The 14,285-nt window shown below is 36.0% G+C and overlaps 1 protein-coding gene across 5 annotated transcripts in view; it reads left to right on the forward strand.

Annotated features, from left to right (window-relative positions):
* SMAD5 (SMAD family member 5) overlaps positions 1 to 13,971 on the forward strand; it is a 114,446-nt gene extending 100,475 nt beyond the window's left edge. For all 5 annotated transcript variants that reach the window (XM_055554411.1, XM_055554412.1, XM_055554409.1 and 2 more), the window contains 3 exons: positions 2,498 to 2,719; positions 6,827 to 7,083; positions 8,635 to 13,971. In XM_055554411.1, the coding sequence (XP_055410386.1) occupies positions 2,498 to 2,719; positions 6,827 to 7,083; positions 8,635 to 8,778 (623 nt within the window). In that variant the 3' untranslated portion in view covers positions 8,779 to 13,971. The remainder of the gene's footprint in view (positions 1 to 2,497; positions 2,720 to 6,826; positions 7,084 to 8,634) is intronic.
* The last annotated feature ends 314 nt before the right edge of the window (positions 13,972 to 14,285 follow it).

The raw sequence follows: 14,285 nt of genomic DNA on the forward strand, positions 1-14,285 counted from the left end.
AGATGTATAATTTACATTAGGATTCATTCCTGGTATAATACATTCCTTGAGTTGTAACAAATGAATGATGACATGTAGCCATCATTTATAGTATCATATAGAATAATTTCACTGCTTTAAAAGTCCTCTGTGCTCTGCCTGTTCATTCTCCCTCTTTCCTAACCCGTGGCAACCACTGATCTTTTTATTGTCTCTATAGTTTTGCCTTTTCCAGAATGTCTTGTAATTGGAATTTTATAGTATGTGGCCTTTTCAGATTAGCTTCTTCACTTAGTAATATGCACCTAAGTCCCTCCCCTCCATGTGTTCTCATGGCTTGATAGTGCATTTCTTTTTCATGCTGAATAATATTTGGTTGTCTGGTATACTACAGTTTATTTATCCATTCACACGTTGAAGGATATCTTGGTTGCTTCCAAGTTGTGGCCATTATGAATAAAGCTTCTGTAAACATCTCTCTGCAGTTTTTGTGTGGACCTAAGTTTTTGACTCCTCCAGGCAAACAGTGAGGAACACATTTGCTGGATTGTATGGTAAGAGTTTGTTGCTTTGTAGGAAGTCAGCAAATTGTCTTCCAAAGTGGCTGTACCATTTTACATTCTCACCAGCAGTGAATGAGTTTCTGTTGCTCCACATCTTCACCAGCATTTGGGATTGTCAGTGTTTTGGATTTGGCAATTCTAATGGTTTTGGTAATTCTAATGCAGTAGTATCTCCTTGCTATTTTGATTTGCATTTCCCTGGTGACATACAATGTGGAGCATCTTTTTATATGCTTATTTGCTTTTGTGTATATCTTCTTCAGTGAGGTGTCTGTTCATATCTTTGACCAGTTTTTCTCATTGGCTTATTCATTTTCTTATTGAATTTTAAGAGTTCTTTGTATTTGTGTAACAGTCCTTTACTAGATGTGTCTTTTGCAAATATATTCTCCCATTCTGTGGCTTGTCTTCTCATTCTCTTGACAGTGTCTTAAAGAGTAGAAGTTTTTAATTTTTAATGATGTCTGGCTTGTCAATTATTTCTTCAGTGATCATACCTTGGTATTGTATCTAAAAAGTCATTACCATATTCAAGGTCATCTATATTTGTCCTCTGTTTTTTTGAGATGATTTTCATAGAGTGTCTACTATAGTTTTATAGCCAGTTTTTAAGTTGGGTGGTGTTAGTCTTCTTGGTTTGGTTTTCAGTATTGTGTTGGCTGTTCTGGGTCTTTTGCCTTTCCATGTAAACTTCAGGATCAGTTTACAAGATGATCTGCTGAAGTTTCTATTGGGATTTCATTCACTCTTAAGTCATGGTGGAAAGAACTAAGGCTTCCTGCACATGATCATAGACTGTATTTCTACTTATTTAGTTCCTTCTTTGAATTCTTTATTTAGAATTTCATAGTTTCAACATATATATCTTACCTGTTTTGTTTGTTTGCTTTTTACCTAAATATTTCATTGTTTGAGTGCTGCTATGAATGATAATGAATTTTATTTCAAATTCTACTTGCTCATTGCTGGTATAGGAAAGTGATTGACTTTTGTATATTAACCTTATATCCTACAACTTTCCTATAATTGCTTATCAGTTCTAGGAGGTTTTCTGTCCGTCATTTCAGATTTTTTGCATAGATAATCTTGTCATTTGTGAACAAAGAGTTTTATGTCTTCCTTCTCAATCCATATAACTTTTCTTTTATTTTCTCTTACTGCATTAGCTGGGATTTCCAATATGCTGTTGAAAGGGAGTGGTGAGCACATCCTTGCTTTGTTACTGATCTTAGCAGAAAAACTTCTAGTTTTTCACCCTTAAGCATGACATTAGCTGGAAGTTTTTTGTAAATGTTCTTTATATCAAGTTGAAGTTACCCTCTATTCTTAGTTTGCTAATAGTCTTAATTTTTTAGTCCAAATTTTTGTTTAAAATAATTTTACAGATGCTGGTATAGTTGTCTTTCAGTTTGTTGAAACAGAGCTTTTGTCGTCTCAAATTTAAACCTGGATTTGATTCTGCTAGAAAAGAAACTTAAAATGTGATGTTGCCCATCCTTATATATGCATAATTTATAAAAAACTTTTATGATCAAAGGATTTCTGGGGAATTCCCTGGCAGTCCAGTGGTTAATATTTCACCTTTCAATGCAGGGAGTGTGGGTTTGATCCCTGGTCAGGGAGCAAGGACCCCTTATGCCTCCTGGCCAAAAAACAAAGCATAAAAGCAACAGAAGCAACAAATTCAATAAAAATTTCATTGTAACAAATGCAATAAAGACTTTTAAAATGGTCCATATCAAAAAAATCTTAAAAAAAGAAAAAAAAAAAAGCACTTCTGATGTTTTTTTTTTTTTTGATACAGACTGAAAGCCAGAAAGGCAATGAGACGTCAGTGAAATATCTGAAAATTTTCTTTTTCATATAGTGCTTGAGTTGTGTTAAAGGAAACCCCAAAATAGTTTTGAGTTTCTGATAATCATTAAACATTGTTTTTGTGTCTGGTTTGTTCACAGATGTTCAGCCTGTCGCCTATGAAGAGCCCAAACATTGGTGTTCAATTGTCTATTATGAATTAAACAATCGTGTTGGGGAAGCTTTTCATGCATCTTCTACTAGTGTGTTAGTAGATGGATTCACAGACCCTTCAAATAACAAAAGTAGATTCTGCTTGGGATTGTTGTCAAATGTTAATCGTAATTCAACAATTGAAAACACTAGGCGACATATTGGAAAAGGTAATGTTGTCATTTTCCTGCATTCAGTTGAATTCAGTTGTTTGTTGTGCTTGCTATGCACCCTGCATTATGTAAGGGCATACAAAGAAACTTAAGGCATGGTCCTGCCCTCAGGTTGCAATACAGAAGAATGCGTTAAGTAGAGATGTACTCAGACTTCTTTTCTTTATCCTGCCTATTTTTTCTTCATAGTACTTAGGATCTGAAATCATACTATTCTGTATTTTTTCATTTTCAGTCTTCTTGACTGAAATACAAGCTATACAGAAATTTGCATTGTTCATAACAGTATCTTTAGCAATTAGAACAATGCCTGGCTCATAGTACATACACAAGAAATGTTTGTAAAATATATGAATGCTAGTGAAGGATTAAAATTTTTAAATTATGATCTTTGTGGAATATTTCGGGTTGAGATGACTTGTAAGAATTTTCATTATGATGGAGGAGCAGGATTACTGATAGAACAGTTTGAATGACTTAAGTCTTCAGTGGCTTCACTACCACTCTTCCTACCTTTAAATTCAGGTAACAGGGTTCTATTTATAATTCATCCTCCAAGACAGTTGCTACAAAAAACAAGGAACTTTTCACATTGCAGTGAAATTGTCTCATGCGTTAAGTGGTCAGAGAGGAAACCTATCCCATGTCGGGCTGTTTGCCTATCTTTGAAGTTTTGTTTTTATTACTTTTTGCTGCTTTGACTTGAGAAGGTCTTAGGAACAAAAGGTAAATAACTTTAATTGTAATATGATTTCTTATAGAAGAGACTCAGAAAAATACTGTGTCCAAAAATAAATTGGAAAGAAAGTTTCTGTTCTTTTTTGACTGAACTATTAACTTGCTATGATTTTTTAGGTAAAAATGCCCCACTTCTATTCATTGATTTTTCATTCTACAGTAGGATAATTTAAGAGAAATGTGCTTGGTGAATTCTTAAATACTAGACTCATTTTACCCTTTTTTTTCCTAGTATATAGTTCTAGGATCCTTTCTTCCAAGGGAAGTATTTGCTCAGAAACAGAACATACTTTTTAATGTCATAGCCTGATACCACTCTGTGAATCACACATATGTACTACGATGGTCTTTTTAGTACTACATGCAGTAGTGAAAAGTTGGGAACAACTTGAGTTTTAGCTATATAGTTTGAACTTTTAAATAGTGAACATTCATATATTATTTCGGAGAAGGCAATAGCAACCCACTCCGGTACTGTTGCCTGGAAAATGCCATGAATGGAGGAGCCTGGTAGGCTGCAGTCCATGGGCTCGCTAAGAGTCGGACACTTCACTTTCACTTTTTACTTTCATGCATTGGAGAAGGAAATGGCAACCCACTCCAGTGTTCTTGCTTGGAGAATTCCAGGGACGGGGGAGCCTGGTGGGCTGCCGTCTATGTGGTTGCACAGAGTCGGACATGACTGAAGCGACTTAGCAGCAGAAGCAGCATATATTATTTATATATTTTTTAAAAATACCAAAAACATTTTTTAAAGGAAAAAGAATAGCAAGAAGAGATAAGAAGGCCTTCCTCAGTGATTACTGCAAAGAAATAGAGGAAAACAACAGAACGGGAAAGACTAGAGATCTCTTCAAGAAAATTAGAGATACCAAGGGAACATTTCATGCAAAGATGGGCTCGATAAAGGACAGAAATGGTATGGACCTAACAGAAGCAGAAGATATTAAGAAGAGGTGTCAAGAATACACAGAAGAACTGTACAAAAAAGATCTTCACAACCAAGATAATCACAGTGGTGTGATCACTGACCTAGAGCCAGACATCTGGAATGTGAAGTCAGGTGGGGTTTAGAAAGCATCACTACAAACAAAGCTAGTGGAGGTGATGGAATTCCAGTTGAGCTCTTTCAAATCCTGAAAGATGATGCTGTGAAAGTGCTGCACTCAATATGCTGGCACATTTGGAAAACTCAGCAGTGGCCACAGGACTGGAAAAGGTCAGTTTTCATTCCAATCCCCAAGAAAGGCAATGCCAAAGAATGCTCAAACTACCGCACAATTGGACTCATCTCACACTCTAGTAAAGTAATGCTCAAAATTCTCCAAGCCAGGCTTCAGCAGTACATGAACTGTGAACTTTCTGATGTTCAAGCTGGTTTTAGAAAAGGCAGAAGAAGCAGAGATCAAATTGCCAACATCCACTGGATCATCGAAAAAGCAAGAGAGTTCCAGAAAAACATCTATTTCTGCTTTATTGACTATGCCAAAGCCTTTGACTGTGTGGATCACAATAAACTGTGAAAAATTCTGAAAGAGATGGGGATACCAGACCCCCTGACCTGCCTTTTGAGAAACCTATGTGCAGGTCAGGAAGCAACAGTTAGAGCTGGACATGGACCAACAGACTGGTTCCAAATAGGAAAAGGAGTACGTCAAGGCTGTATATCGTCACCCTGCTTATTTAACTTATATGCAGAGTACATCATGAGAAACACTGGGCTGGAAGAAGCACAAACTGGAATCAAGATTGCCGGGAGAAATATCACTAACCTCAGATATGCAGATGACACCACCCTTATGGCAGAAAGTGAAGAGGAACTAAAAAGCCTCTTGATGAAAGCGAAAGAGGAGAGTGAAAAAGTTGGCTTAAAGCTCAACATTCAGAAAACTAAGATCAGGGCATCTGATCCCATCACTTCATGGGAAGTAGATGGGGAAACAGTGGAAACAGTGTCAGACTTTATTTTTGGGGGCTCCAAAATCACTGCAGATGGTGACTGCAGCCATGAAATTAAAAGATGCTTACTCCTTGGAAGAAAAGTTATGACCAACCTAGACAGCATATTGAAAAGCAGAGACATTACTTTGCCAACAAAGGTCCATTTAGTCAAGGCTATGATTTTTCCAGTGGTCATGTATGGATGTGAGAGTTGGACTGTGAAGAAAGCTGAGCACCGAAGAATTGATGCTTTTGAACTGTGGTGTTGGAGAAGACTCTTGAGAGTCGCTTGGACTGCAAGGAGATCCAACCAGTCCATTCTAAAGGAGATCAGCCCTGGGTGTTCTTTGGAAGGAATGATGCTAAAGCTGAAACTCCAGTACTTTGGCCACCTCATTCAAAGAGTTGACTCATTGGAAAAGACTCTGATGCTGGGAGGGATTGGGGGCAGGAGGAGAAGGGGACGACAGAGGATGAGATGGCTGGATGGCATCACCGACTCGATGGATGTGAGTTTGAGTGAACTCCGAGAAATGGTGATGGACAGGGAGGCCTGGCATGCTGGGATTCATGGGGTCGCAAAGAGTCGGACACGACTGAGTGACTGAACTGAACTGAACTGAAAATAAATCTGCCATTTAAAGACTCTTCCTATGACCTGAAACTAACATTATATGACTTAGCTTGCTTTCTTTTTTTTTCAATGATGCAAACCCTTCCGTTAGCAAAAAGAGTGCATAACTCTTTTGCCAACCAACTATTCATGATAGTTGATAGCACTAAACATTTCTTTGAAAGGACTCATCATAAGGTGCCTTCTTGGGGAACTTTTTTGGCCATTATTTCTCTCATAGAGATCATAAAACATTGTTGGAAAAGGGGGGAAAAAAGCAACTCTGAGAACTGATAATCTAATATGCTGCCAACTTGAGGCTTAAGTCTTAGTTATTTGAGGATCATTTTAGATTTAGGCAGTCATTCAGTTCAGTTCAGTCGCTCAGTCGTGTCCGACTCTTTGCGACCCCATGGACTGCAGCAAGCCAGGCTTCCCTGTCTATCACCAACTCCTAGAGCCTGCTCAAACTCATGTCCATCGAGTTGGTGATGCCATCCAGCCATCTCATACCCTGTCATCTCCTTCTCCTCCTGCCTTCAGTCTTTCCCAACATCAGGGTCTTTTCCAATGAGTCAGATCTTCACATCAGGTGGCCAAAGTATTGGAATTTCAGCTTCAGCATCAGTCCTTCTCATGAATATTCAGGCAGACATTAGCCTCGACTGTCTTCAGCAACATAAGGCCATCTAGTGGTAGTTTCTGTTTGAAGACTTGCTCTATAGTAGTTATTTTGTCTTACCTCATGCAACCTCTTCAGTTTTATTATACTGCTTTGTGAAGGTGGCTCTTGTAATTCTTGTCTTTTTAAGGTGTTCATCTGTACTATGTTGGTGGAGAGGTATATGCAGAGTGCCTCAGTGACAGCAGCATATTTGTTCAGAGTAGGAACTGCAACTTTCATCATGGCTTTCATCCTACCACTGTCTGTAAGATTCCCAGCAGCTGCAGCCTCAAAATTTTTAACAATCAGGAATTTGCTCAGCTTCTGGCTCAGTCTGTCAACCATGGATTTGAGGCAGTATATGAGCTCACCAAAATGTGTACCATTCGAATGAGTTTTGTCAAGGTGAGTGGGTTGAGACCTGTAGCTTAATTTGAGTCACTGTAATGTCTAACATGTGTATTATATGTCTGTAGGTTATAATTTTTTAAAGTCTGTGTTAAATGAAAGGTAGTAATTACTTCTGACCTGATTTAACAGGTTTCTAAAGAAAATTCTTAACTTTATAACTTAAACCACATGATTGGTCTGTGATTTTATTTTATAATTTAGACATTATAATAAAATGCTTGATATTGGTATTGAATAGGGGCTGAGTTTATAAAGAATTTCAGTTAAAGTTTAGCTAAATTGCTAAGAAGCATTTAATATTAAAACTGCTTTTTAAGTTCCTTTAGTTTCAGCAATTTCAATTATTACTAGATCCCTTAGGTTGACTTAAAGAATTAATCACCATAATAAAATTATTTTTCCTTGATTTAAGCTCTGTTATTAAGGATTTGCAAAATTGAAAGAACTTTTCGAATTTATCATTTGCTCTTGGCCTGATTTTATTGGCATTGTAAATGATGATTCATGAGCAAAATTTAGAAAGAATTTTAGTGATCTCTTTTAGCAACCTGTGCTGCATCCACTTGTTCCTTAAGGATTTAGCCAAAGAAGAGTAACTGTCAAATGCTCTGTGTAGGATTTTTTCTTTCTGGCCCATAGTCCCACAGCCCAGTGTTTCCTTGCTGCTTGTTACAGGCCTTTTTGTGCAGCAGTTTATCAGTAGCCCTGAAGGCATTTCCCTTCCCTGTTACAGAAACAGGGCTCTCATGTTTAATCTAGTTCCCCACTCTGCCCTCATCACACCCCACTTGATTTTCCTAGGCAAGGACTACTGTAAGCAGTAAAGCAGAGAACTTGATACATCCAGCAAATAAAAGTGAAAAATTCTGTTTTATTCTTTGGAGTTTTTGGCTAAAGTGGTGCTGCTCAGTTCATCCCAGTAGTTTCCCATCTTAAAGGATAATGATATATCATTTCCACTTTAACTACATTTGCATGCATTGCTCAGTTTTACAGTGCCTTATCTGATGTTTAAAAAAAAAACCTAAAAATTAAAAATTTTTTGTTAACAAAATCTGATGTGAACTAACATGAGGCTGTATATGGGTTTTATTTATCCATTAAAGAGAGACTATATAGCTCATTGCAGAATTATTGATGTTTTAATTATGAGGTATTGCACCATTACTAACTTTCTAAAAATTAAAAAAAAAGAAAAAAGAATTCTGGAATGTATCTTGCCTCAAGAATTTCTATTAAGGTTATATGTTGTTATGATGTAGGTATTGTTTTGCTTTTAATTCCATGGTGAATGCTAAGGTTGGTTTTGAGAGTTTTTCTTTTAGGTTACATTCTGTATATCTCTAACGTTAAAAGTTTATTTTTTGTTCGGAGAAGCAATGGCACCCCACTCCAGTACTCTCTCGCCTGGGAAATCCCATGGATGGAGAAGTCTGGTGGGCTGCAGTCCATGGGGTCGCTAAGAGTCGGACACGTGTGGAAATTGGTTTAGACTGGTTAATGATTTAAAAAATGGCTTGTTGTTTTATCTGTTCATTTTCATAGGGCTGGGGAGCAGAGTATCACCGGCAAGATGTTACCAGCACCCCATGTTGGATTGAGATTCATCTTCATGGGCCTCTTCAGTGGCTAGATAAAGTCCTCACTCAGATGGGCTCCCCGCTAAACCCCATTTCTTCTGTTTCATAGTGCAGAAGTATTCTTTCTCACTTATATTATTAGTGGACTTGTTTTAATTTTAGGGAAACTTCCAGTACAGATACTGTGAGCTTACATGGAAAACAGATTTTACAGCTTATTTTTTTTTCTACATAATTGTGACCAATACATTTGTTTTTGTGATGAATCAACATTTGTTTGTATTCATGTTCATGTGATTAACTCTCAAAAGTGTTGTGAAAGATGCAGAGTAAGTCTTGTGCCCTGGTTCAAAAGTTTGGCATTGATCTTAAACTGGAACATACTTTTGCCTTATTGTCCCAACAGTTTTTTTATTTGTGAAATTTTTTTTGGAAAAGTAATGCATCACATGGTAAAGAATTTTAACAGTATAAGAGGGTGTTCATTGAAAGTCTTCCGTTCTAGTCTTGATTCTGCAGAACTGTGCTTTTACCAGTTTCTTAGTCCCACCAACTTTAAAAAAGTATATATCATTGTTTTATAAAAGCATATGGTAGGGACTTAAAAGAAACTATAAAAAAATCTTTTATTTGATGGAACACTATGCACTGCTCTAACAAGTAGTGTTCAATAAAAGCCAAGTGATAATTTTCTAAATGACATCATAAAATTTACATTTAATACAGCTGAATGTCATCAGTGTATTATGACTCCACTCAGTATATCTTTTGTAAAACTTCTCCTTTTATAAAAAAAAAAGTTACTGCGAACAGCAGATCTCCATTATATGTCATTTACTCACATCTGTCACGAGTATTACTTAATGGCTAGTGACAGTGCGTGCATGGCCGTGCTCAGCTGTGTTTGCTGCTTTTGGCCAATATTGCAAGAACTCTAATTTTGACATGCATTAATCTTTTATTTTGCACTTTGATGGGTGACAGTTTTTAGTGTAACCTTCGTGAAACACACTCTAGTGACTTGGACTTAAGTGCTCATCCTTGCTTCCTTGGTACCCCTTTTGTATTAAACACTGCAATTTATAGATTACAGTTATAGAAAGTTATGCTTTTTCTAGCTTTTGTTGTATTTTCAACCTAGATTATTAGACTGTTATCCTGTAGCTCCAATTTAAGGTTTCTTTTTAATTCCTTGCAGTTTTATGGATGATATTAATGTTGGAAAATCTACTTAATCCCATTGCTGTTAACTTACATCAGTCTCCCATGCAGGGACCTGTGTCTTATAGCCATAGGAGCCTCTTCAGCCTGGCCCCAATGATGAGGCCACCTATCTGATGTATGAATCAGTCAGCAGTGGTTGTTGAGCTAGCTGGTTTGAAAACATTCACATATCAAAGAATACAGACTGTTCTCTCAGTTACCATGCATGCTCTTCCATTTTTTTAAGCACCTATGTGGATGCTAGTCTCAACAATCCTTAGGAAAGACACAAAAACTCTAAAATATTTTTTTAATCAGTCATATGTAAGGGCTTTGAGTGAAGGACGCATAACCTCTTTTCCTAAGAAACAGTACAGTGGACACTTAGTTATGGCATGAAGAACAAAGATGTTACTTTGGGGGGGAAAAATCACCTAATTTACCTATTAGAAGAAGCTTATTTTTCAGTGTCTTTTGAAAATACGTGGAGCCATGTCAATCTTCTTTTTAAAATGTTAGTTTTGTTAGACTTTCTTCTTTGCCCTTTCTGCTTTTATGCGGGGAAAAAATGCATTTTTGAGGAAAGGAGAATGCAGTTTTTTGTTTTCCGTAACATTTACTGCTTTTATAAAGTGCAGCCAATGGATGGCTTTAGTTTTCTCAGATGCAGTGCCATTCATGTTTCAGCTCTCAGTCCTTGGGTAAGTGAAAATCTCTGACAGTAACCTGAGCCTTAAACATCAGTTTTATACGACATGCATTCTCAGTCTTCCAGAATTGTGTCAGCCACACAAAAGAGGATTATTTGCTTAGTGATAGAACTTAGTTATTTACATCGTTGTACACTTAGCCAGGTTCATGGCACAATCTTTGAAACACATTTGTAGAAAAATCACCTAGGGTGACTGGCATATGCATGTAATCAATAATCAACATCAGTGGGCCTGAACTGATGGAAACTATTGTTTTTATTGATGCTTTCAACTGAGTTAATTAAAAATTGTTTTTATTCATGTAGCAACCTTTAGAGTTAGCAAGATTTTATGTGATTGGCTTTTTCTGCGTTTTCTGTAAGGAGTTGTGTTTCATGAATGACAGTACTGAAGCTATTAACTGGTAAGAGTTTCATGGAAAAGTATAAGCCTATTGTATTTCCTAAAAGCTGTTAACTCCACACCCCTGGGTTTTACATGAAAACTTCATTCAATCCAGCAGATCCTGTAATTCTTGACGATGCTCAGTACAGGACTGGATGGGAAATAAAAATTAGCCAGTAAGATTAAAAAAACTAAAATTTTACCAATGAGAAAAGTACCTCTGAAAGAAACCATTTCATAAAATTACAGTTTTAAGTTTTTATTTAATCTCCAGAATGGTGTATAGTCAAATTTATGAAAGCATCATCACACCCAAAATGATCTTGTTTTATAGCATTACAGCATATAAATATATGCCAACTGAAAAGACAGAGCCTGGGAATAATAAAACTACAACCACTTTGGTAAATGAGAAAAAGAGGAATAGAATCAAAATTAATCTAAGTTATGTATTAAAGTAGGATTTCTCTGGTGGCTCAGACAGTAAAGCGTCTATCTACAATGCGGGAGACCCGGGTTCGATCCCTGGGTCGGGGAGATCCCCTGGAGAAGGAAATGGCACCCCACTCCAGCACTATTGCCTGGAAAATCCCATGGACACAGGAGCCTGGTAGGCTACAGTCCATGGGGTCGCAAAGAGTCAGACATGACTGAGCGAAGGCAATCAGTCAATCAATGTATTAAAGCAACAAAAATATACTGACTGGAAAAAAAAACAACAGCAAAATTTAAGAGGTGCATCTGACTACTGTATCTCTACGTAATTACCGGGCTTAAGTTACAGAATATAAACTAGTAGGCATGTTATTGATCTACTGAAGTGAACTTTTTTCCTTTAGAGAAAATTTAAAGAAAACATCGATCTAAATGTCAAATATATACAACAGAGTATAAATCATTTTTTCCATTCTCTTGTTATATAAGTAAACTATGAGAATAGAATTGGCTGGGTTTCTGAGGTGAAATCCACAATAAGATTACTAGGTAGTTCAGTAAGTTATACCTAACAGTATGAAAAGAGGGTATAGCTATTTTATACTTTTCATAACATTTGAGAGTAAGACATTCTTTTAGGATGGAAAATGATCAGTAAGTATTTAGATCTGAAGTCTGTTGTCAAGATAAGGACTGGGGCTCACATTATATAACCTTCAGTATTTATCTTAGAGTACCTGGAAGAAACAGTTCCCCTGTCATAGTGTTCTTTTAAAGGAGAAAGTTTATGCAAAAATGAAATCATGCCAGTAACAGAGAAACTGTAAATTCAAGTTTGATAGTACCTGCTTAAGTGTTGTACTTCCATTGCAGAGAGCATCTAATATCCCAGTTTAGATCTGTTTCTTTATACTTTTTCTAGTTGCTTGCTTAATGTTATGTTAGGTCATTATAACTCTCCCACTTAAAATATATTAATATCTTTTATATTTTCTGAAGAACGAGACATCTTTTATAATTATTAAATTTATCTTCTAATGATGATTAAAATTTTGGACCTACTAACTTTGAAGAGGCTCAGAGCTTTTCCTTATCTTATTATAATAGATTCTTACTTAAGTCTCTCTGGTAGGAATTATGAATGTGTCCTCATTATACCCATCAACTAGATAAGCAAGAATCTTTTAACATAGTAGATAGCCTGGTGGTTTTAGAAGTCTTTGGTGATTTTTATTGGTGGGAGTTTTCCTAAGTATTGGTTTATGGACATCTCCTCAGATTCTAGCACAGCATTTCTTGGGTGGTAATCACGGGTTTGATGCCTAGCTCCCTGAGAGAATAGCATTTTCCTCACTAACACAGGTGGGACTCTGAGGAGGTTTTCTTCTCATAGAACATGCATGTGTGGAGAGAACCTGAGGCATTTCTTCTGTGTAAATGGTTCTACCTGCTAAACAGAAAGGTGGACCGTTCTTTGCAATTCACTGGATTACAGTTTAGCATGTCCTAATTACAAGAGGTAAGAGTATTTGTCAAGCCTTTGTTATATTGGCTTTTTCATAATAGAAACTTCTCTTTTAAAATGAATTATTATAATTGAAGTGTTATTTTAAAATTGGATGATTTACAGAAACAAATGAGAATTTTTTCAATTTTTCAAATTAAAAAAAAATAAATTTCAAGAATTTATCAATCTTTTTTTTTAAATAAGAGCTTATACTTTAATATTTGCTGGTAGCAATTGCTGTAAAACAAGTGATGAGTTGTTTTGTTGAAAAGATCCAGTCTCAGAATAGGATTCTTCTGTTATTTATGACAGAGTGAGAAAGGTTTGTTTAGTTCTCATCCAAATAATTCAGTTCTTAAAATTCTTAAAATTTGAAATTGTTGTAAACCATGGTCCTTTAAGGATTTATTTGAGGATACTGTTTTTTAAAAGTTTGAATTTTTGTGTAGAGGTAGATTTTTTTTTTACCCTATCGATAGATAGTGCCTTCTTACTACTAGCTGGTGTTAGCTATAACAGAACTCCAGTGAGGCCAAGCAATCCCAAATAAAGGAGAAATCTTTTATTAGAGTCAGAAATCTTTTATAATAGTCTAATACCATTGGAGATGATGTTGCTTTGATTTATTCATAAAGTATTTTAACTGTAGGGACTCTTGAAGATAATAGTTGGGCAAGTGCTTTTCTTTTCAACATGGTTGGTTAAAGTTGCATTTTGAAAATCACTTACATTAAAATTGAGTAGAATTGTAATCATGAAAACTGGGTATATATGTGTAATCCTACCAGTGTTCTCTTAAAAAGATGCTTCATATGAGGATGATAAAGACCAAACCAATGGCTGCACTATAGGTCTGCTTCTTACTTGTACTTGTTCTCCTTCTGTTTATGTTGTAGAAAATGAAATTCTAGCAACATGCTTCAATTCTGTTATCATTTTGATACTTATAAATATGTATTAGGTTTTACTATATTGTGCTTTTCAAAGCCATAACTCTTTTAAGAACTTTGTTTTTGCATATTGTTTGCTAATACTTTATTTTAATAAATCTCAAAATCTGCTTAATGTGTGTTTTTGTTTGTTTGGGGGGCTCTTCTCTTTTGATTTAACTTGTTTCATTGAGTCGAGTCTTAAAAACGATGAGATTATCAGTTTCTGTGACCAGCTGTGTTATCTGTGTTTGGGCCCTAGTGGTAGAAAATGAATATACAAACCTTTCCAGCCAGCTTGAGGTTTGCTCAGAGTAATCAGTATGTTTTATTCTGTTTATAAGAGAGTTGATGTGTTTTTCTTTGTTAGTTTAGTTTTGTTTTGTTTTGAAAAGGGATTTGAATCTAGAGTCTGGAGTTTTTTAGTTTAACCACTAATTTCCCT

The sequence above is a fragment of the Bubalus kerabau genome, chromosome 1 (assembly GCF_029407905.1).
Source record: "Bubalus kerabau isolate K-KA32 ecotype Philippines breed swamp buffalo chromosome 1, PCC_UOA_SB_1v2, whole genome shotgun sequence".
Taxonomy (NCBI): domain Eukaryota; kingdom Metazoa; phylum Chordata; class Mammalia; order Artiodactyla; family Bovidae; genus Bubalus; species Bubalus kerabau.